The sequence below is a fragment of the Gouania willdenowi genome, chromosome 8 (assembly GCF_900634775.1).
Source record: "Gouania willdenowi chromosome 8, fGouWil2.1, whole genome shotgun sequence".
In the NCBI taxonomy this organism is placed as follows: domain Eukaryota; kingdom Metazoa; phylum Chordata; class Actinopteri; order Blenniiformes; family Gobiesocidae; genus Gouania; species Gouania willdenowi.
The window spans coordinates 33,999,469-34,023,770 of NC_041051.1; the positions used below are offsets into that span (position 1 = coordinate 33,999,469).

At 41.6% G+C, this 24,302-nt stretch overlaps 2 protein-coding genes across 3 annotated transcripts; both read left to right on the plus strand.

The window, feature by feature from the left end:
• The first annotated feature begins 488 nt into the window (after positions 1–488).
• Positions 489–2,316, plus strand: gh1 (growth hormone 1). The gene is made up of 6 exons (XM_028454811.1): positions 489–585; positions 672–802; positions 1,010–1,126; positions 1,708–1,839; positions 1,912–2,037; positions 2,123–2,316. The coding sequence occupies exons 1-6, from the start codon at positions 576–578 to the stop codon at positions 2,183–2,185; spliced, it is 579 nt and encodes a 192-aa protein (XP_028310612.1). The 5' UTR covers positions 489–575; the 3' UTR covers positions 2,186–2,316.
• Positions 2,317–6,375: 4,059 nt separating this feature from the next.
• Positions 6,376–24,063, plus strand: cdc27 (cell division cycle 27). Of its 2 annotated transcripts, none has more exons than XM_028454339.1 (20): positions 6,376–6,539; positions 8,000–8,075; positions 12,513–12,660; positions 14,847–14,972; positions 15,094–15,191; positions 15,256–15,386; positions 15,474–15,694; positions 15,759–15,858; positions 17,113–17,222; positions 17,303–17,402; positions 17,496–17,676; positions 19,622–19,794; positions 20,516–20,668; positions 20,734–20,814; positions 21,310–21,437; positions 22,412–22,529; positions 22,595–22,723; positions 23,218–23,292; positions 23,370–23,499; positions 23,724–24,063. In XM_028454339.1, the coding sequence occupies exons 1-20, from the start codon at positions 6,513–6,515 to the stop codon at positions 23,810–23,812; spliced, it is 2,394 nt and encodes a 797-aa protein (XP_028310140.1). In that variant the 5' UTR covers positions 6,376–6,512; the 3' UTR covers positions 23,813–24,063. The 2 variants fall into 2 exon arrangements, with proteins under 2 accessions (XP_028310140.1, XP_028310141.1); XM_028454340.1 differs by having other exon boundaries at positions 23,730–24,063.
• Positions 24,064–24,302: the final 239 nt, after the last annotated feature.

Here is a 24,302-nt window from a genome sequence, read left to right on the forward strand (position 1 = left end):
ACCACTTTTACACCTAATGTCACATATGTTGACCTATTATTGTCACTTTTAACCTCTTTTCACCATATTTCATTATTATTTTTGCCACATTCGCCATTTGTCATGCCAATTTAAAGTAATTGTTCCTACTTTTTAAGTTACATTACCCCCCTTCCCCCCATTTCTGCCACTTTTCACCCTTTTTACTTCTTTTTCTGTTTGTTTTTATGCACCTTTATTTAGAGGGTCACGGACTGAAAAGGTTGAGAACCACTGCTGTAAGTTACTTGTGAGGTTCTCTTTAGGTTCTCCAGGCTCCACAGGTTGTAAAGGTTCTTTAGGAACTCCAGGATCTGTGAACTCTCCAGATGTTCAGACTATGTTTTAATTAATACTCAGATTACTTTGTTTTCGGCAGATTATGACGTGTAAGCTTCACACATGGGTTATGTTTCTGATGATGAATAAAATAATGAGGTTTTCAGCTATAAAATGTAAATGCCTGAGGGAGGACACGCAGAAAACCAGGACCACAGAGAAGACCAGGACCAGCTCAACAACCAGTTTAAAGATCTGAACCACACAGAGAAACATCCATGGAAAGAAGTGAGACACAAACATCTGTCTGTGTATCTCACCTGTCTGTCTGTGTGTATCTCACCTGTCTGTCTGTCTGTCTGTCTGTGTTTCAGTCGTGCTCCTGCTGTCTGTCCTGTCTGTCACCTCCTGTCAGTCGATGATGGATCCTCAACGTGTTTTTTCCACCGTGGTCAGCAGAGTTCAACACCTGCACCTCCTCGCTCAGAGACTCTTCAATGATTTTGTGAGTCTGTGTGTGTGTGTGTGTGTGTGTGTGTGTGTGTGTGTGTGTGTGTATCACATGAATGGGAACACACACATACACACAAAAACTGATGACAAGCAGAAGTTCCAGGAACTTTTTAATCAAAGCGTAACAAAACTGTTTCATTCATTTCTTCAATCGTGTGTGTGTGTGTGTGTGTGTGTGTGTGTGTGTGTGTTTGTGTAGGAGAGCTCTCTGCAGAACGAGGAGCAGCGACAGTTGAACAAAATATTCCTTCAGGATTTCTGCAACTCTGATGACATCATCAGCCCCATCGATAAGCAGGAGACACAACGAAGCCCCGTAACTACACAACACTACACAACATTACACAGAATTACACAACAGAACAATTTGAGCCCATTTTTTACCATTTTTCTACAACTCCACCAAACGGCATATTTTATTCTATTTTCACCACTTTTTCTCTGCATATTTTTGCTTCTTTTCATGTATTTTTGCTACATTACTCACATTTCTGACACTTCTACATCACATTTTAATGACTTTCCAGACATGTTCAGCACTTATAAACCCTTTCCACCACTTTTCCACCTAATGTCAGATATGTTGACCCATTATTGTCACTTTTAACTTCTTTTCATCATATTTCATGCTTTTTCCCTTTTTTTTTGCCAAAACGGGATATTTCACATTTCACCTCCTTTTCCACCATTTTTATTCACTTTGAACCATTTTATTAGTGATTAAAACCACGATTTCCATCTTTAAGATGACTATAATAATAATAATAAACGTTCCTGGATAACAGTGGATATTATTCAGATGAATAAATAAATGTGGTTATCACAGATTCATAGAACAATGGACCATCATTTTGCATGTCCACGCTGTGCCCTGATTGGTTGGTTGGTTGATTACAGATCCTGAAGCTGCTCACCCTCTCCTACCGATTGGTCAGCTGCTGGGAGGTCCCCAGTGGATCTCTGACTGGTTCCTCATCCATCCCAGCCAAGCTAAGGGAGCTGAAGAACGGAATACAGTGGCTCATCAAGGTGAGACACGCACATACACACACAGACACACACACACATACACACACACACACTGACCATGTGACTCTGCAGGCCAGCACTGACCCAGTGGAGATCATCTTAGATTCCAGTGAAAGCTACTATCAGAGTTTTGGAGCTGAAGATTCTGTGACTAGAACCTATGAGCTGTTGGCCTGCTTTAAGAAGGACATGCACAAGGTGAGGCCGATGACATCACGGGGGGGGGGGGGGGGGGGTGATATGGTGTGACATCATCACCATGCTGCTTTGTGTGTATTTGCAGGTGGAAACCTACCTGACTGTGGCCAAATGTCGACTCTCACCTGAAGCTAACTGCACTCTGTAAGCCCCGCCCCTACCCTAATCTGCTCTGTAGCCCCACCTCCAGAATAGCAGGAGGCATTAGCAATAGCATTAACTTCTAACTGACAGGTTTGATGGCATAATGTGGAATAAAGTGTGTAATGTTGCATTAAATGTTGTGTCTTTATTTAACATCAGTGATTACATTTTCATTTTTTTAAATCATGACCCACACAAAGCTAATGCTAGCTTAGCTTAGCTTATTTTTGGGCTCTCACTGAGGGAACAACAAACTATTGCCATTGAGCATTGACTAGTTCTTAGTAGCTGAAGAATCAAAGTGGGCTCATTCTGAGACAACGAGTAAAACTGCAAAATTTTTCCCCCAAAAATTTTATTGGGTTTGACATATATTCTTCTCAAGGTATACATACAACCCATTTTTTTCATTTTTAAACACACACAAATTATACATATATATATACACACAAATAAAAATAAAGTAATAATAATAAAATAAATTGTATACATATATATACACCTGAAACGGGTTCCAAATACCACAGGTGTGTGCCTCTCTTATTTTGGAGTAATTTGGTGTTGCATAACGTTCAAAATGTTCATTTTAAGATTACGGAACACTCAATAATGAGCACGGTATTGAGCGCGCAACTTCCGGTTTCGGGGTCATGACGTCACTGTGTTGTATTTTGTTTGGGTATAAAAAAAAGAAAAGGTCAATATTAAAAACATTCAACTACATCTTCATCATCAAATTAAAAATCGTCAGAATAGTTTTTTAGATCTGAGCTTTGAACTGTGTGTGTTCCTCTTGAAGAATCAGCACTTTGAAGTGATGCACTTTGAAGTGATGCACTTTGAAGTGAATTTAGAACAAGCAATACTTTACAGTATATAATTAAGTAATGCAGACTTGAAAAATAGGATTTCAAATAAAAAACACTTCAGAATCAGAATCAGAATCAGAATCAGAAATGTTTTATTTGCCATGTACAGTTTTGAGGACAGTACAAGGAATTTGACTTGGTGGTTGGTGCACAAAACAAACAACAAAAAGAAATAAAAGAAATAAAAACAAAAACAACAAAGAACAACCCAGCAACAATAATAATAATAATAATGATAAATATAAAGGATGAGGGATAAATAAAGGATAGATAGAGAATAAAGGATAAATAGGATAAATATAAATATAAATATATATATACAGTGCAGCAGGTATCAAGCTGGTGGAGGTGGTGATCGGGGGGGGGGGGGGGGGGGGGGGGGGGGGTTCAGTGGGTGACTTGGGGTGTGTTCATGTGGATGGTGGCAGAGGGAAAGAAGCTGTTTTTGTGTCTGGAGGTTCTGGTCCTGATGGACCTAAACCTCCTACCAGAAGGGAGAGATTGAAACAGTTTATGACCGGGGTGGGAGGGGTCGGCCACAATCTTTCCTGCACGCCTCAAAATCCTGGAGGCGTACAGGTCCTGGAGGGAGGGCAGATTGCAGCCGATGACCTTCTCTGCAGAGTGGATGATACGCTGCAGTCTGGCCTTGTCCTTGGCCGTAGCTGCAGCGTACCAGATGGTGATGGAGGAGCAGAGGATGGACTGGATGATGGAGCTGTAGAAGTTCACCATCATCTTTGTTGGCAGACTGAACTTCTTCAGCTGCCGCAAAAAGTACATCCTCTGCTGAGCTTTTTTGATAAGTGAGCTGATGTTCAGCTCCCACTTGAGGTCCTGAGTGATGATGGTCCCCAGGAAGCAGAAGTACTCTACAGAGCTCACTGTAGAGTCTCCCAGGGTGAGGGGGGTGAGGGGGGCTGGGTTCTTCCTGAAGTCTGCTATCATCTCCACTGTCTTTAAAGCGTTGAGCTCCAGGTTGTTCTGGCTGCACCAGGACACCAGCCGGTCTGTCTCCACCTGTAGTCGGACTCGTCTCCATCAGCGATGAGACCGATGATGGTCGTGTCGTCTGCAAACTTCAGGAGTTTGACCGACTGGTGAGAGGAGGTGCAGCTGTTGGTGTACAGGGAGAAGAGCAGAGGAGAAAGAACACAGCCCTGAGGAGATCCAGTGCTGATGGTCCTGGAGCAGAGATGGTTTTTCCCAGCTTCACGTGCTGCTTCCTGTCAGACAGGAAGTCTGTGATCCACCTGCAGGTGGAGTCTGGCACGTTCAGCTGGGAAAGCTTGTCCTGAAGGAGAGCTGGGATTATTGTATTAAAAGCAGAGCTGAAGTCCACAAACAGGATCCTGGCGTAGGAGCCTGGGGAGTCCAGGTGCTGGAGGATGAAGTGGAGAGCCAGGTTTACAGCATCGTCTACTGACCTGTTGGATCTATAGGCAAACTGCAGGGGGTCCAGGTGGGGGTCGGTGATGTCCTTGATGTGGGAGAGCATGAGGCGTTCAAAGGACTTCATGACCACAGATGTCAGAGCGATGGGTCTGTAGTCATTAAGTCCTGTGATCCTCAGCTTTTTAGGGACAGGAACGATGGTGGAGGCCTTAAAACAGGCTGGTACGGTGCATGTCTCCAGTGAGGTGTTAAAATGTCTGTGAACACTGGAGACAGCTGATCAGCACAGTGCTTTAAGGTAGAGGGAGAGACAGAGTCATTGGCATTCATTTCTTAAATAAAGATCATATGCCTTCTCACATTTGAAAATGCTTGCTTTTTCTCTGGACAAACGAGGTCACAAACTTCCATCATGCACTTTTTCACAAACTCTCCCTCAATGAAGGGTCAGGCTGATTTTGCGATCTCTGCTGGTCCAATGAAACTAGCCTTTACAGCAGCTTCACTTTGTGATGTGGCTTTTTTTGAACATAGTCTGTTGTGAAGCCAAACGTCTTTTCATGTTTTCTACTTTCTGGCAACTTTGAGTCATGTCCAGGTCCCTACGTGAGGAGATCCTCCGTCTCCCCATCTATACAATCACAATTTAAAAGAAAATGAAGAGCCAGATGGCTCAGAACTCATGGAGTGAAATGTAAACAACTGCCAAAAAGGAGGAGAACGCCATCACTAGACATGGGGGTATATTCGGGATTGTTATGTTACTTTATGGAATACACGCGGACGTATGCAATCGTCAGCACATTGGCGGGCCAGCCCTAGTAATCATTTGGTATTGCTTTGTGGGCCAAATATAATTACACTGTGGGTCAAATTTGGCCCGCAGGCCAGAGTTTCACCCCCATGTTCTAAATTATTCTAAATGCTGATTGGCTGCACCTGTGTTTGCCTTATTGTTGTCATGGTTACAATTCACAGTACAAAGTTTCTGAATGCTGATTGGCTGCTACTAAGAAGCACCCTTTAGTATTATAGTTATTTACATTAAACATTCAATTTGGATTATTCAATATAATTAATAATCCAATCCACTAAATTTATTGAGCAGATTTTATCAACAAGACTCAATCAAAGTGCTGCACATGAGTTGCAAACAAATAATAAAATAAAAAATCTAAACAGGGCAAATATCATAAAAGACAATAAAATAAAATAACTCATGGTAAATAAATTAAAAGCCAAGAAATAAAATTGGATTTAAAGCAGGATTTGAAACTCTTGTAGGGGCCTGTTAGCCGTTGGAGGTTAGTTTGCTCTAAAGTGGTTCCCAAAGCACAAATTGTCCTGGGGTACGTGAATAGAAATTAAAAACACTGACAACATTGAAAACTAGAATATAAATAGAGCAGTTAATGTTAATGCTATGCTAATGCTAAAGCTGGGTTAAAGTTAATGTTAGGTAAATGCTAATGCTAGGTTAATGCTAGGTTATTGCTGAGCTAATGCTATTGCTAGGCTAATGATAATGCTAAGTTAAAGCTCATACTAGGGCAATAATAATGCTAGGCTAATGCTATTACTATGCTAATGTTAATGATTATGTTAGGTTAATGCTATTGCTTGGCTAATGCTAATGCTAGCTAATACCAATGATAAGCAAATGCAGTGTGACATGGGCCAGCATCTGCATCCTCACTTGAAATGCAAATATTGGAGTTAATATTATTATATATTATTCATCAACGGGATAGGTAAAATTCAGGGTAGGGCTACATTGTATATAACATTACATTATTGTGTGTTCTCAGTTTGCAGGAGTAGGGGGTACATGACGGGTCTGTGAAAAGTTTGGGAACCACTGCTCTAAGGATTTGACCTGAGCTCGGGTTCACGTCATTTCTTCGTTCTACCGCTAGGGGACGCGCAGCAGCTTCGGTTCTTTCCGTCGTCCTCCTCGGGATTCCTCGGCTATGTTCGGCTGCTAACGGTCGGTGTGTTCAAATGTTCGGCTGCAGCTCGTCCTGAAGCCTGAAGTAAGGAGATAGTTCGAGGGACGGCCGCGGCGGAATGACGGTGCTGCAGGAACCTGTCCAGGTAAAACCGCTCCGTCAGCGACTAACCGGGAACATACACCGGTCGACCTGCCGCCTCCGTCCCGGCCTCAGCGGCTCGTCCCCCCCGCCACAGGCCCGACAGACGGGGGCAGCAGAAGAAGAGCGGAGCTCCTCTCTGTGTTTGTTTGATTTAACGTTGGTCTGTTGGACACATTGAACTATTCTCTGTTAACGCGTAGGTTTAACGTCAGCTTTGGGTGAAGCTCAGACAGGTGACACCAGACTCCTTCTAAAATCTGTCCAAATTAAGCTTCGGATGGTGCCAATAACGCAGCAATCTAAACAGGGTTGCGCTTGAGGTTTATTATAATCCATCTCACAGCTCACATGCATTCGGCTTGTCTTACAGGCTGAAAATACTTGAAGTTGTAAAAATAATCACGTAAATATTCCCCTCACGCTGCTGTGACCGTCTTACAGCCTGTCTGAGGTCACAGCTTCCGAGGCAGCGAACCTTCCTATTCAAGTTCAATATTCACACAAACAGCCTTTCAAAGGTTCAATATGCATATGCCGAAAATAGTTCCCAGAATAAGATCATGTTTGAGCGCATGCTGTGTTGTTGTGTGTACAAGTGTAGAACTAGGAAACCCTAATCTGATATATTTGCAACGGAGTTCTGTACGGACTGGTTTGCTAAAGCTAAATAGCTAACAGCAGCCGGCTATCCTCGGTGTTAAGCTTTGTGGCTTTTTGACAGCCAACGTTGAGCTTCATAATTTGTCATTTGTGGACACAATCTCTTCTCCGACTGTAAAGGTAAATGTTTAATCATGATTTAAGGTGTTGAGAGACAGATAACTGCTTAGTTTTTCTCTGCTAACAGAGGCTAGCGCTGCTAGCCTGGACCATAGCTGCTGTTAGCGTCTGAAACTCACAAGCTAACATCAACAAAGGTTTTAACCCTTTAAATCAGAAAGATCAAGAACATTTCCCTCCAATGCACAAACTTTCTCAAGAATATTTAATATATGAAACTTTGATTCAATTACAACATCTGGCCAAAAGAAAATACATGAAGTTTGAACATTGTAAGAGGAAAAAGTGCAATCCTTACCTTTTTTTTCACGTAAAAACGCAACAAACATTTTCTGAACTGAAAGGAAGACAAAACCAGTAATTACCACCATTTGTAATGGTGACCAGATGAAGTGATCCACCAGTAAAGAAAGGAACCAGTCAGTTTGTCGAAAAGCCACTGGTACATGTTAATAGTAAATAATTCTAATTATTAATTAATTATCCTGTGACTAATTTTAAGGGTGGATGTCGTAAAAATGTAAATTAATGTAGAGCTTGTAGTGGCAGCATCACCAGTTATGATTAGTTGGAGTCAGACGCCAACCTTTGCATTAAAGCATTATGGAAAAAAGTCAATATTTTGTCAGTTTCTGATGGATCTGAGAGAAAAATGACCAAACAAATGTCTGTGTGTCTCAGGCTGCAGTATGGCAGGCTCTGAACCACTACGCCTACCTGGACGCCGTTTTCCTCGCTGAGAGACTCTACGCTGAAGGTATCATCATCATCGTCCGTCTTTTCCTTTAAATGCTGTTCTTTTACCTGTTGGAGAACATGTAAACCCTGCATGTTCTGTGTAGGTATCATTTGATAAAGTTGTGGAGGGACAATTCATTGCTGAGTTCAGTCACATGTTAAACACGAGGAGAGAAGGGACATTCAGAGATGTCCAGAAAAAAGGTAGTAAGCTTTAAAAAAAAATGTGGAAGGCTAAAACTTGCGGCGAGTTGCCGCCGCTGTGCTCCAATGACGCCCTATCCCTCGGGGAGTCAGGAGGGTTGGGCACCAATATGGCACCGGTTCCGACGTAAACGTAGTAACCAGACCGAATAAGAAGAAACTTTTTGGTGCCCCGCCACCAACCCCCGCAGTTGTTAATCGTGACGTCAGTGCCGCTACTCATCAGATTCAGCACACCCGGTACTTATCACTGATAGCGAGAGGATCAAAGACCACATGGAGTTTACTTAAAAGCTGAATAATGCACCGTGTTTGATAACCTACGTGACCCGGAGCCAAGCACGTCGTCAACAGCAGCAGCCCGTGTTGGCTAATGTTAAGCTAGCAAACGTTGTTGCCGTTCAATGTGTGACAATAACATATGAATTATGTCTATTGAGAATGAGGAGTTGTCGTCACGGCCTAGAACCCCTCCCCCCGATCCTCCCCGCCGCCATGTTGGCATAAGTCCCGCGGCAAAATAGATTGTTTACATGTGTTTTTAACGCGGTAGTAGCAGAGGTACTTGCTATTCCGCACTGTTTGACCATGCCTGGAAGTCACTGCTGCATTAAGAACTGCTCCAATACCTCCCACGATAGCCATGGAAGACGGAGGAACAACGGGATACAGTTTTTTAGGTTACCAAAATGGACACAGCATCTAGGAGAGCAAGTGTCTGATCTGACGAAGAGATGTCGGATTGCTTGGTTGGCTGCAATTAGAAGAATGGACCTTACTTTCGATCGCACACCCCCGTGGATGAGAGTGTTCTCTGTATTTTCATTCTGGAACGTTCTCTTAAAATATCTTTATGTAGTTGTCTCTTAAAGGGAACATATCATGGTTTTAAATCCTTCCTTTTTAGATATAAATCACACAGTTGTGGTCTATATAAAGCAGAACTGTAATGCTTGGGTCTGAATTCCTCATTATTATAGCTCCACCCCTTTTCTACCCCTTTTCTGATGTGCTTCTAAGAGCAACTCGTTTTGGTGCTGTCTCTTTAAATGCAAATGAGACACTTCATACCCCGCCCCCTCTCCAGGTTCAACTCCACCCTGTTCGGCCATTTTTGTAGTTTGATAGAAGAGATACGGCTATGTAGCGGCGCAGAAAATGTTTATTCACACGTTATTTACACAATGTCAACAACGTTAGACTTGTCCATCCAGCCTTACATGTTCCAGCCAGAGTCTGACCCAGTGGAGCGAGATGAAAATGAAGATGATGAACCTGCAGAACCCTAACAAGTGAGCTAACACAAGCACCGAGCTAACGCTAGCGCCAAGCTAACGTCACGAAATGCATTTTAATACAGTCTTTTCAGAGACAAAAACGTCAAAATGAAATGACTAATGAAAAATTTAGACTTAAATTAAATCACGTAGGCCATATCATCAAGGATCTAAAACGAGCACACAGCGCTAACATATGAAGACGGTGCAACTGCTAATGCTAACAAAACAATGACAGGGACGTCTTATCATCACACTTTTTAGCGTTATTTACAGCTTAGCGAAGTGCTCTGTTCATCGTCTCCAAAGATAGAAGGAATTGAACCCTCAATCAGACAAAGTCTTTCTGTAAATCCTTCTTTATACTGGTGGAGGTTGATGAAGCAGTCATCATTGAAGTGCTTCACACACACAAAAATGACCTTATCCACAGATGTGGTACATTTCTATAAAAAATAAAACTCAACCAGACACTTTGAAAAGGTTCTGATGCTGGGAGACGATGTAATGAAGTGTGTGGGTTACTACATCCAACAACCCAACATTTAGACTTATCCTCTCGTAACTTCTGCATCCTGGAGCTTGGACTACAAAATAAAAGCCAGAAATAAAAATGGCGGATCGCTCGAAGTGTTGGGCCTGGAGTCGATGAACTAATTTGGCAGTTCCGCTGACGTTATTGTTCAAAAAACGTAATAGAGAATCTAAAAATCGAAACAGATTGAAAAATATGACCAAAACAGAATATAAAGATATCAGCGGAGCACCTGAAGAGATTAATTTGAACTTTTCTGTACTTCTAAACAATCTAAATATACATCAAAATGCATTTAAGGGCTAAAAAAGTGGATTTAGCATGATATGTCCCCTTTTAAGCTAGGAAGTGTAGGTTACCTTATGTGATTGTGGACGCTGTAGTGCCTTTGTTTCTGACACACTAAAACACATGTGAAGAAACTTACTTTTGCCAGTACACGCTGTTTTCACCAGCTGGAGGCCTGTAGATGACCAAGTCCTGGACTCAGCCGCAGCAGAAAGTCTCGTAACTTTCCAGAGACTTGTGGCTTTTGAACTCCTGCATTGTGTAGTAACTTACACCAAAAACTAGGTAATTTACGATGTCCATGTATGTGCACGGAGGTAAAAGGTCCAGGTCTCTGTGCCATTCCGCTGCAGATAGCTCGTACGGGTCGATGTTGCGAATGTCCACTAGCTTCTCCAAATACCTCTTTTTTGCGCTTGGTATCAGTTTGTCCCTGTAAGGTCCCTTTTCTTTCGCCTTCTCTTTTTGCATTGCTTTTCTTCTTTTTCCTTGTCGTATTCCTCTACGTAAATGCGCAAAAAGTAAAGCTCTGGCGAATGTGTGAAATTCTGGGGGCGTCTACCACCATCATGGCTGATGGGCTCAGACCCCCCCAAAACAATCCAACTCACCACGTGACTCCTCACTCTCAATACTTCAACTCAGTGTCTGCGGACTTTCTGTTTAATGTTAAGCTCATAACAAGTCGTGTTTGTAAACAAAAAGTTGAACTTAAGCTTCAACACCAGATTTAAAAGTCACAGTTTAGCATTTACACAGCAATGCAACAGATTAGCTAGCTTAGGGGTTTACTGTAACCTGTGGCTCAGGAGCCACATGTGGCTCTTTGACTCTTTTGCAATGGCTCCATATAGCTTTAAAAAACATATTGAAAGAGTTTTTTAACAAAGGCTATTAATGATTTTTGACAAATAAAATCATAACAATATTCATCTCCAGTATTATATAGTTTAATATAATATTGTTTTATTTGATATTGTTTCAAAGTTTTTGTATACATATTATCTAAGGTAATATTGTCTTGAATTTGGTCCTGCAGGGTTCTACACTAACTTTCTCAGTTGGTCCACCCAGCATATAAATTTGGTCGCATGCTGTTTTTTTTGGGTTTTTTTTCAAGCCAACTATGCTAAAGAATAGTTGACTTAAGTGGCTGTACATGAATTAATTTAACAGTAACATAACCAACTTATCATCTGCATTGTTTCACCCCATGAATTAAATTCAGAGGGTCCAGCTCTGATAGTGGGGTCTCCTAACCCTCTTCCCCTGGTCAGGGGTCTGTAACCTTTACTCTACAAGGAACCATTTAACCTCATCTCACCTAGATTACATACATGCAAATCAGTCACTTTTTGACGAAATTTGCTGTTTCGAACTCAAAATAGGTACATTATGTGAATCGTATTGATTCGATGAGTTTTTTAATTTTAGGTTAATAAATTGTTATATCATGATTTTATTTGTCATTAATCATTAATAGTTTCTGTAAAAAAAAAACACAACTATTTTAATAGTTTTTTAAAGCTATAGGGAGCCATTGTATAAGAGTCAAAGGGCCACATTAGGCCCCAGAGCCACAGGTTGCAGACCTCTGCTCAGAGAGAACCACAGCTGAACATCTGTCATGGTATCATAGTCCATCAGTTCTGGTCCCTCCATGATGATTCTGATGAGGTCCTCCTCTTTGGAGGAATCGTGTATGTGCTGTGTTTGGGGACATGACAGTGTGTGTAGTTTCCATGTCAGACCCTGATTCACAGGAGGAGGACTCAACAGGACAATGCGACTAGACCAAATTTTTTACTCGCACACACTGAAAAATAGTCGCATATGCGATTAATGCCCATCACTTCTCCTGCTGGCAGCCAATCCTGGGAAGCGTCATTCAAAGTTGCTCCATTGATGAGGATGTCCCACTCTGTCACAGAAACACAACCCAAGCAGCAAACAAACAACAAGAGCACAAACTGAACACTAAAGTGTGTGTGTGTGTGTGTGTGTGTGTGTGTGTGTGTGTGTGTGTGTGTGTGTGTGTGTGTGTGTGTGTGTGTGTGTGTGTGTGTGTGTGTGTGTGTGTGTGTGTGTGTGTGTGTGTGTGTGTGTGTGTGTGTGTGTGTGTGTGTGTGTGTGTGTGTGTGTGTGTCTCCAGTGCACTCGGAGGAGGCTCTCTACCTGTTGGCCACGTGTTATTATCGCTCTGGCAAAGCGTACAAAGCGTATCGGCTGCTGAAGGCTCACAGCTGCTCCACGCCACAGGTTCGATTCCTGCTGGCAAAGTGCTGCGTGGAGCTCAGCAAGTAAGAACACGCACACACACACACACACACACAGTAGGTGCATCACTCGGAGCAGACTGTTCAGTATTGATCATAACATGATGCTTCCATCACTGCTCTCTCTACCTGTAAAAGTCACATGACTCATCAGTATATGATCTTATGGATTTGTGCTGACCACTATTATAATTGAAAACTGAGCAAAGCAAAGGTCTCCACTAAACCTACATCTGTGTAATAGACACTTTTGAATCCTGTGAGCCTTTTTATTCCATATAAAAGGTGAAACAATACTTTCAATATCTTTAAATAACTTTATGTAAGTAGAGTGGGGTACATTGAAACAGAAAAAGCAATCTTTGCAATACATTCATCTTTATTGTGTTAATCCATCCAATAAGAGATTATGGTAAACTATTCTATCTTTCCAAATCTGTTGAATAAGCTGAATAATTAAGAGTGAAAAATTAGCCAAAAATAAAGAGGACATAGTATGTGTAATATTTATCCCTAAGTACATAAAGTCAGTGTCATTAATTTTGAAAGGGATATCCCTCTGCTGCAGCTCCAATGACAAGTCATTTTTTGGGTAACAAACACTTTTAAGCATGTTTATTTTATATCCTGAAAAAGACCCACATTTCAGGAAAATTGTTTGAATGAAAGGTATATTTCTGATCGGGTCGTTTATGTATAATAATAAATCATCAGCAAACAGTGACGATTTAAATTCCTTAGTTTCTTGAGTGACTCTTTAATACAAGGTAGATGTTCTAAACATGTTCTAAACAAAGGCTCTATCACCAGGGGACAACTCTGCCTAGTTCACCAAGACACTTCAAATCATCTGAACACATGTTTGTACAAACACTAGCCTGTGCATCAGTATACAGAAGGCCAATCCAAGATATGAATGTTTTGAAGATATAATATTGAAAAGTATTTTTATGTTAAAAAAGTTGGCGTCCTTAAATAAAACCTGTTTGTTCTGATATTAAATCAGGAAGAAACTTTTCAAGTCGTCTCGCTAGTTTCTTTGCCAGAATTTTTGCCTCTACATTTAGCAAATACATAGGTCTATAGGAGCAACATTGTGTAGGGTCCTTACTGCTCTTCCAGAGTACAGTAATGGATGCCTGGGTTAATGTTTCTGGTAGAAAACTCTCTCTAAAGATTCGTTATACATCGAAATAAGAAAAGGAGCCAATTTATCTTAAAGATTTTTAAAGAATTCCACTGAGAAACCATCCAGACCTGGAGCTTTGTTATTCTGCATTAATTTAATTGATATTATGACTTCCTCCAAGGTCAGTGGAGAGTCCAGTTCTTCTATAGCCCCAGCAGCCAAAGTAGGAATTTCCATGTTCCTGAGAAATGATGTCAAAATTAGTGATGTCAACCAAACATTCTGAACTGTAAAGAGATAAATAAAAACCTTTAAATGCATCATTCATTTTCTTTGAGTCACAGTGCATTGAACCTGAAGAGTCCTCAACCCATTACTGTCACTTTTAACCTCTTTTCACCATATTTCATGATTATTTTGGCCAATTTATTAGAGGTATTGACAAGGATGTTCCAATATGATACGTATCACGATACTTGGGTCACGATACGACATTATCACGATATATTGCAATATTCTACCCAGTTAATATCAAAATTAAACGTAGAGAGGAAAAATCAAGTTGCTGTTTATGTTTATCAGAAGATAATGATCATTCACAGGACAAATTGAGTCAAAACTATTTGCTTCAAAATATTGTATTATTATTATTATATCTATGGTGCGGAAGTGGTACAATTTAAGTTTTTTATGGAGGAACAGGAGCTGGTCAACATGCTCAGTAGTTTGGCTAATCAGCTGAGAAGTGACAATGTCTCCATCGGTAGAAAACACATGTCCACGAAAATGTGAAAATTACAATAAGAAAAAAATTGATTAAATATCAGGGAAAAAAGTTTTTTTTTTTTTTTTTGTTTTTTTTTTTTAAATCGTGTCATTTAAAACCCAAAAAAAGATAGATATATCGTGAAATTGATTTCTTTTTTTCACACCCCTACAATTCACTAGTTGTCATGTCCATTATTTGCCAGTTTTAACCAATTGTTCCTACTTTGTAATTTACATTACCACCCCGCCCCTCCCTCCACAGATTCATATAACAATGGACCTTCTATTAGATGTTTCCTCTGCTGTTTGTCAGGCTGGCTGAAGGAGAGCAAGTTCTGATTGGAGGAGTGCTGAACAAACAGAAGAGCCAGGATGACATCGTCATGGAGTTTGGAGACTCCGCCTCTTTCACGCTGTCTCTACTGGGACACATTTACTGGTAACCACACGTAGAACTGGTTTTCTTCCTTCCTTCATTCCTCTAAACACACTAACTGAAGCAGGAAGTAGCAGCTTTTTGAGCTCTCTAATTGGTCGACATCATCTCTGTGTTTCTGCAGTAAGACGGATCGCGTCGCTAAAGGAGCCGAGTGCTTCCAGAGGAGTTTAACCCTCAACCCTTTCTTGTGGTCGCCTTTCCAGAGCCTCTGTCACCTTGGTAACGCACTCTTCACCTTCATCACCACACGTGACCTTCAGTGAGACAGTGCTTTCTGTTCCAGGAGAGAAACTGGATCCAGACCAGGTTTTTAGGTTGTCCTCTGTAGCTCTGCCCCCTCCTTCTGTAAGCCCCGCCCAGAACTCCTCCCACCGTCTTGACACCGCCCTCATGGAGACGCCTCAGGACACCCTGGTACGTGGACGATGATCGATTAATCAAACGATAGAAAACTTGATAGGATGGGAGTAATCAGATTACTGTGAACCATATGTGTTTCAGGAGCTGAATCGTTTGAATCTAGAATCTTCTAATGGGAAGTTGACGTCTGATTTGTCGGTGTCCTACATCGATTCCTCCCTCATATCCCCAGAAACAGGCTCTCTATTGGCCAACACGGTTTCCATGGCGACGGCAGGTTCCCTATTAGTCAAACAGAACAAGCCCAAGAGTGGGCGGAGCCTTCTGGGAGGCCCGGCGGCCCTGAGTCCTCTAACACCCAGGTGAGACTAAGGAGGAGGAGCTTAGCCTGACCTTTGACCTTTGATCTTCGACCTCTGTCTGCAGCTTTGGCATCCTGCCCCTGGAACCCAGCCCAGGAGACCCCACGTATCTACAGAACTACTCCACCACCATGGAGACGCAAAGCACAGCGCCCAACAAGAAGGTACACACACACACACACTCGAGATGCAACAATACAGACAGTTCAGTCCTTATGGCCCGGATCGTTAAAGTGTTCCCACTGTTTAACGCACCAGTATTTGAGGTTTATCTTCCCAAACTCGCCTGTTTTCTGGAGTTTTAGCCTCTGAAAAGTCACTTTCATGACGCTTCTAAAAACAGGCTGTTTTTGGGGCCTTCATGCATTAGCACAAGTGGGCGTGTCTGTAGACGCTGACATCATGTCACAGCTGATTTTCTTTTGCTATTCACACTTGTTTTTTCTTGTTTTCAGCCAAAAAACTGCACATTACAGTAAAACACGAGGATATTTAAGAGGCTATTGTGATTGTGAGTCAGACAAACACTGCTTCAGGGTGTGTGTTTATCGCAGCAGCAGAGTCAGTCAGCAGTTTAAACTGCTGAGTCACTTTCTTGTCATCCTCACCTCTTCTAACCACTTAAATAGTCTATTTAAAGTGATCTTCATTTTTGTTCAACCGCTGCATCGCATTAGGTCACAAACACGTCAGATCAAGTCAAATGTGATACCAGGCGATATAACGGCTACTAAAAATGGAACTAATTGTGAGCTCTCACACTGCACTACGTATTACCTATATACTGGATTATCTATATATGTAAATATATAATGTGTGGATAAAGGGGCTAGTGGTTAAGGGAGCAGGTTTGTAATTGTAGGGTCACTGGTTCTAATCTTGTTCATCACTGTGGGATGTTGATCAGTTCCTTATATTAACCCTAACCCTTCTCTGGGTGCTAGAGCGTGGCTGCCCACTGCTCCTCAGGGAGGGGTTACTATATGACAATAAAGTATAATGTATATTTTATGTTAAACCACAGTGTTTGTTTCTCACATTCTTATAGGGTAGGAGGAGCCAGGGATTGTCAGGAGGAGGAGTTTCCAACTGTCCTATTTGGAACTGACCTATTATTATGAAAAGTGTAATAACAAGGGAGGGAGAAAACAGAACATTTTTACACTTTGTTCCTCTGAATGAGGCTAAAGGATGTTTATCACTGTAGCAAAACCATTAGAAAGGGAATTTTCATAATACCGCCCCTTTTAACTCACGTTATAATCCCTGCACACTGACTCACAGGCAGAGAGACATACAATGGGTGGAGTCTATATTTTTGTATTGAATCGTGGATGCTGTATCGAACGGTGCAATATATAATAATGAGAAGTGTTGCATGTCCTCTATACACACTTCAGTCTGTTTGTGTGTTCCAGTCTGTCTCCAGGATCAGTCAGTCCAAGTCTGTGTTTAGTCAGAGTGGAAACAGCAGAGACGTCCTCCCCATCCCCTTCAACCAGACACAGACCTCCGCCCCCCACACCAGGTAAATATCAAACCTATGACCTGCCCCCCCCCCCCCAATCCTCCTCCTCTCATTACCCGTCTGTCTGTCTTGTCTGTCAGTGGCTCCCCTCAGGTCCTCAGCACCAGCATGTCGGGGCCCCCCAACGTTCAGCCCAGAAGAAGCTCCAGACTGTTCACCAGCGCGAGCTCCACCGCTAAGGTACGGCTTTACAGCCCAGCCCTGCAGCCGCTACTTTAGCATTGAGTGCTCACGTCTGTCTGTCTGTCTGTCTGTCTGTCTGTCTGTCTGTAGGAGAACAGTAAGAAGCTGAAGATGAAGTTTCCCACTAAGATTCCCAACAGGAAGACGAAGTGTAAATCAGCAAAGACGTCCAACAGCAGCAACCTGAACGAGAGCCTGGACATCCTCAGACTGGACTCTAGCCTCAGTCTGCCCGACACCAAGATACCCCAGTACCAGAGGGCCGCCGCAGGTACACACACACACACAATGCTGTGCAATATAACGTTATATAACGTAGTGTTTCGAGACACAAAGATGCACTAAATGGATCCTGTGGTATGTGGAGGTGAAACGTTGCTTTTTTCACTCAGATTGGGTCATCAATTAGTCTGGTTACTAACTGTGTCACTACTCTTCAAAGCAAAATTTCTGCAATTGTGTTTCACAAATGTTAGTGTTAATTTATATCCTGCTTTCAAATTATAGAACATAGCCTACTATCATACATGATCTTTGATGGAGTCAAATTCACTACAGGTACGGTTAAAAACCATAGCAGTGACATTATTGGTGGTTTTTGCTCCCTTTGGTGGCATTTATACAGACACATTTACAAATCACAACACATGTAAGGGATCAAATTAAGGTTAGGGATGGAAATTGATAAGAATTTAGTGATTCCGATTCCATTATCGATACTGCTTGATTCGATTCTTTACCAATTCTCTTATTGATTCTCATTGGGTGAGGGAATTAAATACTGCAAATTGATTTGTTTACTTTAACTCTTTATTATATTATCTTTGTCTCTTTAATTTCCTGCAGGGATATCGGCTCTTTTAATCCACCAGGTATAGATTGTTTTCACATAATATATACAAAAGCGCTATATAAACTTGATGAATTATTATTATTACAACATATGACACATTTTGGATACAAACATTTGAGAATATTTACAGTGGTCCGTGTGTGTGAAAGATCAAACTAAAGACAACGATCAGTACCAGTCCGTCTCCCATGTCTGATTACTTGCTATGAGGACATAAACTGGTGACCAGGTGTGTGTTTTTTCTGAAGTTTGTTGTTTTTAGAAGAAAAGTTTGTGCAAGAAGCAATTTTAGCGCGAGTTAACAGAACCAGGAAGTGAGTAGTGTAGCAACAGAGACACTACAAACACAGCACAGAGGACAGCACAGCTGTGGGTGGAGGAGGTGGATTCTCCGTGGTGGACCGCAAACAATATATGGTGGGAGGAGCTTCACTTGGTGCTAGCATTAACACAATATACAGGACCTGGAGGAGGTTATCGTTACGTATTTACGACGTAAGAGGAACCGATAAGTAGAATTGAAAAATTAAGGAAACAAACGATTCCTAGGAATTGGATTACTGGGAACCGGTTTTTGATTCCCATCCCTAATAAAGGTCATAAAGATTTTTTGTGTAAAAAAAAAAAAATTGTGTGCGTTAAAAAAAACCCGTGTGTGTAGAAAAAAGTATTTGTATTTGTAAAAGACATTTTTGTCTGCAAAACAAATCTGTGTGGGGAAAAAATATCTATATATATATATATATATATATATATATAGATATTTGATATCAATAGGAGCGTCTGCTGGATATCCAGAATCTTACATTGTTTTAAACAATAGTGAATTAAGAATAGAAAATGCAGCTGTATGTAATAACTAATAATTACTAAACAAAAAGGAACTACGATGCGAACATGCAGCTGCTAAACTGTTGTAACTGTAAACTGCTCCACCATCGTGCAATGAAGGGGGCGTTTCCAGCAGGAAGCCCTCTGATGGTGTTTAGCAAGCTGAGTGCTGATTGGCTGCTCCACCAATGCAATTAAACCAGGGTCACAAGAGAAAAGTTCTCACATGCACACAATGTCTTTTACAAATACAAATGATTTTCACACACACAGATTTTATGATCCTAATTTGATCTCATACACATGTAACAAGAAGATTCTTAAAGAGAAGTATTTTTTATATTGGGATATTTTTTAATAATAAATATAATGAATAGCAATTTTTCATTCATTTTATGTAATTTTAAGGAAGAAATACTATAGTGGGATATACATCATTATCAATATATAAATCTACCTATATGGTGATATAAAATGTCTCCACACACACACACACACTGGACAGACGTGTGTTTCCTCTATGTCCCTTCAGACAGCGTGATGGCTCTGCTGAGGGAGCTGGGTCGTGGTTACCAGGCTCTGTGCTCGTATAACTGCAGGGAGGCCATCAGCGTGCTGAGCTCTCTGCCCCCCCAGCACTACAACACGGGCTGGGTGCTCACACATGTCGGCAGGGCCTACTTTGAACTGGCCGAGTACACTCAGGTGATTCAGTAACACCAGCACTGTTTCACTGAGACACACACACTGAATGATCACGTTTAGATCCTCAAACACACATTTATCCAGCTAAAATGTGACCTTATTGCATTTGTTTCACAATGAAAAACAGAGAATAATGTCGACTTCAGAGGTTTGTTTCAATATTAGTTATATAAGTAACATATAGATAACCAAGACAGGCAATTAAAGACTGAAAACAATTTAACAGTGTCACTTTGAGAGAAGTCAGAACAGTCTTAACTTTGTTGACTAGTTAGATTATAACTAGATCATGACTGTGTTGTAAATGTCCCACTAACCCACATACTCAATGAGTATATAGAGACACGACAGGAAAAAATGCAAAAAATAACTCCAAAAGCACACAAAATAACAGAAAAATACACACAATTATGGAGACATACAGTAGCACTAAATATCAACATGTGCTCACGTAGACATATTTCATTCAGAGACCCTCCATTTGTCTACTGACTAAACCTTCTGTTAACTTTAAAACAAGAGCCCTAGAACAAAAGAGTTAAGAAACTAATGAAAGACAAGAACAGATGCTTTTATTTTGAAAAGAGGATGTTTAGCTTGAAGCTGGGCCTAGGACTATTTTACATTCAGCTCCCAATGCATCATGGGACGGTTGAGTAACAACTGTACTAGTAACAAGAAACAATGAGGCGTGTGTGTGTGTGTGTGCGTGCGTGTGTAGGCGGAGCGTGTGTTCAGTGAGGTGCGTCAGATGGAGTCGTACAGGGTGGAGGGGATGGAGATTTATTCCACTACACTGTGGCACCTTCAGAAGGACGTGGCTCTGTCTGCTCTGTCTAAAGACCTGACAGACATGGATAAGAACTGTCCCCAGGTGCGTGTGTGTGTGTGCGTGCGTGCCAGTCAATCAGTACCTCACGTGTGTGTTTCTGTGTGTAGTCCTGGTGTGTAGCAGGAAACTGTTTCAGTCTGCAAAGAGAACACGACATTGCCATCAAGTTCTTCCAAAGAGCCATTCAGGTACATCAGTGTCTTCTTGTCTGTCTCTAAGGGTTCCTACGGATCCTTAAAAAGTCTTTAAAGTCATTAAATTCATCATTCTAAAAATAAAGCCTTAATTGTCATTAAGTATGATTGTAATTAGTGTCACATTTCAAAATAAAGGGTAACATTCAGTTGGTTTTTGGTCTTTTTTGTGTAAATAACATGGAAAAATATAAATTTAACAAAAATTGCTCGTCCAACAAAGATTTTTCCTAAATGTCTTTTCTTACAGTATATCTTGTATTTTTTAGGAGTGATTTTGATTATGTTTAGTTTGTTTTTTGGTGTATTTTACTGTCATTTTGTATATTTTTGTATGATTACTTTGGAGGCCACCAGTTCCCCATCAGCACTAGACACTGGAAAATGTTCTACCCTAACCCTATGTAATCAATGTGGTGGGGTCCCCCCCCAATTATGTTTACTGTGAAGTTGGACTTTAATTTAATTTCAGATTGTGTGTGTGTGTAGGTGGACCCATCCTTTGCCTATGCCTACACGTTGCTGGGTCATGAGTTTGTTCTGACGGAGGAGTTGGACCGAGCGCTCGCCTGCTTTAGGAACGCCATCAGAGTCAATAACAGACATTATAACGCCTGGTAACACACACACACGCACACACACACACACACACACACACTAAACACAATCAAGCACCGAACGCAAATTCAAAAATCAGACTCGCCACCTGCTGCTCCATCTGGTGGTAAACATGTGAACTGCATGTGTCTGAATGCATAGAGCAGGGGTGTCAAACACATGTTGGTTCAAAGGCCAAGTACGGACCACTTTCATCTCAAGTGGGCCACAAATTTTAGATGGGAAAACAAGCAGTTTTAACAGAGTTCTGCCCTATAAATATATGTAAAGTAATGAAGTTACAGACAATAGCCAATATGCCTTGAGTTTATGACCAAATTTTTACTCCATTTGGGACAATATTGTGCAATAATTTTATTAAAATTGCAGGATTCTAGATAAAAGCGCAGGAGAAATGTTGTGGATATTCATTGAATTTATGTATTTAAAAGAGCTGAGATGCACAGATCCCAATAATGACATGACAATAATGAATAATTACAATACAAATAATGACAATCAAACAGATCACACACCCCCTCCCCCAGACAGTCATTTAATAAAAGAGCACAAAAATACTGAGGTAATAAACAGCTATTTGTGAAAAACTAAATTTGGTTGATTGAATAATAAAAAAGTGTTTAATGTCTGTGACAAAATGTGGGTCTCAGGATGAGACTAGATGAGAACACCTGCTTAAAGGGCCAGATTTAGTCCCTTTAACACAGCTGTGGGCGGAGCTTAGTGTGCACTTATGTAACTTGGCCTAATATTATCTGTGATCCTAATACACATGATTATTTAGTATTTTAAAGCAAATAGTTGAATATGACTCATAATTTACTAAATACAAATCTAATGACATTATCATGCTGCATACTGCGGTAGAACTTTGAGTCTCTGGGTCGGGTTCAGGATTAAAGAGAGAGCGACTTCATTTGGGTTCAGATGTGTTCTGTTGGGCTCTTTACTGAAGGTCTGTGCGTGTGTGTAGGTACGGTCTGGGGATGATCTACTACAAGCAGGAAAAATTCAACCTGGCAGAAATCCACTTTAAGAAAGCTCTGAGTATCAACCCTCAGAGCTCTGTGCTGCTGTGTCACATCGGAGTGGTACGTACACACTGTGTGTGTGTGTGTGTGTCTGACTGACTGACTGACTGTGTGTGGGTGTGCAGGTGCAGCACGCTCTGAAGAAGTCTGAAGCTGCTTTAGAGACTCTGAACAGAGCGATCAGGATCGATCCCAAAAACCCGCTCTGCAAGTTCCACCGAGCCTCCATTCTGTTCGCCAATGACAAGTACAAGGTAGGACGTTAGGGACATCAAAGGACATCAGGGGACATCAAAGGTGTTTTGGATAAGATGGAGTAGAGCTTTAGGGTTGCTGGGCATATGTTGACTCTGGGTTTATTTGGTCAAAGGGTTTTGGGGTAACATACTGGTTTGGGATTTAGAGGTAGACAGGCTTTTAGTGTGTATGTCTTAGTAAATCTGATGTTGTTAGTGCTCTGTGTTATGTATGTTGCTGATAGCGATAGTCATAACTTAGCAGAGCCTTCTCATGCAGAGACCTCGGTGAATACTATCAGTGTATGATGGTATTTGTCCTGATTAGGGCAGTCTGACCAGGAGAGATTCTGTAATCACATGATGTCTGCAACATCAAAGGACATCAGGGACATAAAGGGACAATGGTGACATAAAAGGATATCAGGAGAATAGGGACATATATGGACATCAGGGGACATTATGCCATGCCCTATGACAGCAGTGGTGTTCATGTTGTCCTCGTTTTTCAGGCGGCTCTTCAGGAGCTGGAAGAGTTAAAGCAGATCGTTCCCAAAGAGTCTCTGGTTTACTTCCTAATAGGAAAGGTAGGACATCCTACCTGTCTGTCTGTCTCTGTCTTTCTGTCTGTCTGACTCATGTCCGTCTGTCTGTCTGTCTCCAGGTGTATAAGAAACTGGGTCAGACTCATTTGGCTCTGATGAACTTCAGCTGGGCGATGGATTTAGATCCTAAAGGAGCAAATAATCAAATCAAAGAAGCCATCGACAAGAGATACCTGCCAGAGGACGAAGGTACGCACGCTACATGCAGCTTCTGCAGACGCACACTGACCTTCCACTGTGTGTGTGTGTGTGTGTGTGTGTGTGTGTGTGTGTGTGTGTGTGTGTGTGTGTGTGTGTGTGTGTGTGTGTGTGTGTGTGTGTGTGTGTGTGTGTGTGTGTGTGTGTGTGTGTGTGTGTGTGTGTGTGTGTGTGTGTGTGTGTGTGTGTGTGTGTGTGTGTGTGTGTGTGTGTGTGTGTAGATGGGGACAGTCAGGACAGCAGTGTAATGACGGACGCTGACGACACGCAGCTACACACAGCTGAGAGCGACGACGTGCTTTAGCCTCCTCCCCCTTAGGCCCGGCCCACCAACTCGAGCCAAATCTTTCCTCCCCCTCCTGGAGAAGTACTGTTGCTAGGCAACACTCTGACGGACGGCTCCTCCTCCTGCACTCCACCGTCTGATTGGCCGAGACAAACTGCTGCTGCCCTGAAACCCCACCCCTGTGTGTCTTAAGCCCTGCCCTCTGACATCACAACTGTTTTTTATGTTTTTATCATCGACCAATGATTCAATAAAAACCTGTAAACCCCGCCCACCTGTCTGTCAGCTCAATGTTCAGCCAATCAAAGCCAAGCACAGGTAAGTGTATTTTATACACATTCATCACAAAGATCATTTATTTAAAACTAGGGAACACCGTCATTAAAACTGAGCCCCACCCTTTTACCCTTTGACCCTGCTCAGTCAGTGCTGATGCTTGCTAGGCTAACCAAACATGTAAAGAGGTCTTAATGGAATATGAAAACTACCGCTGCACTTTACTTTAAGT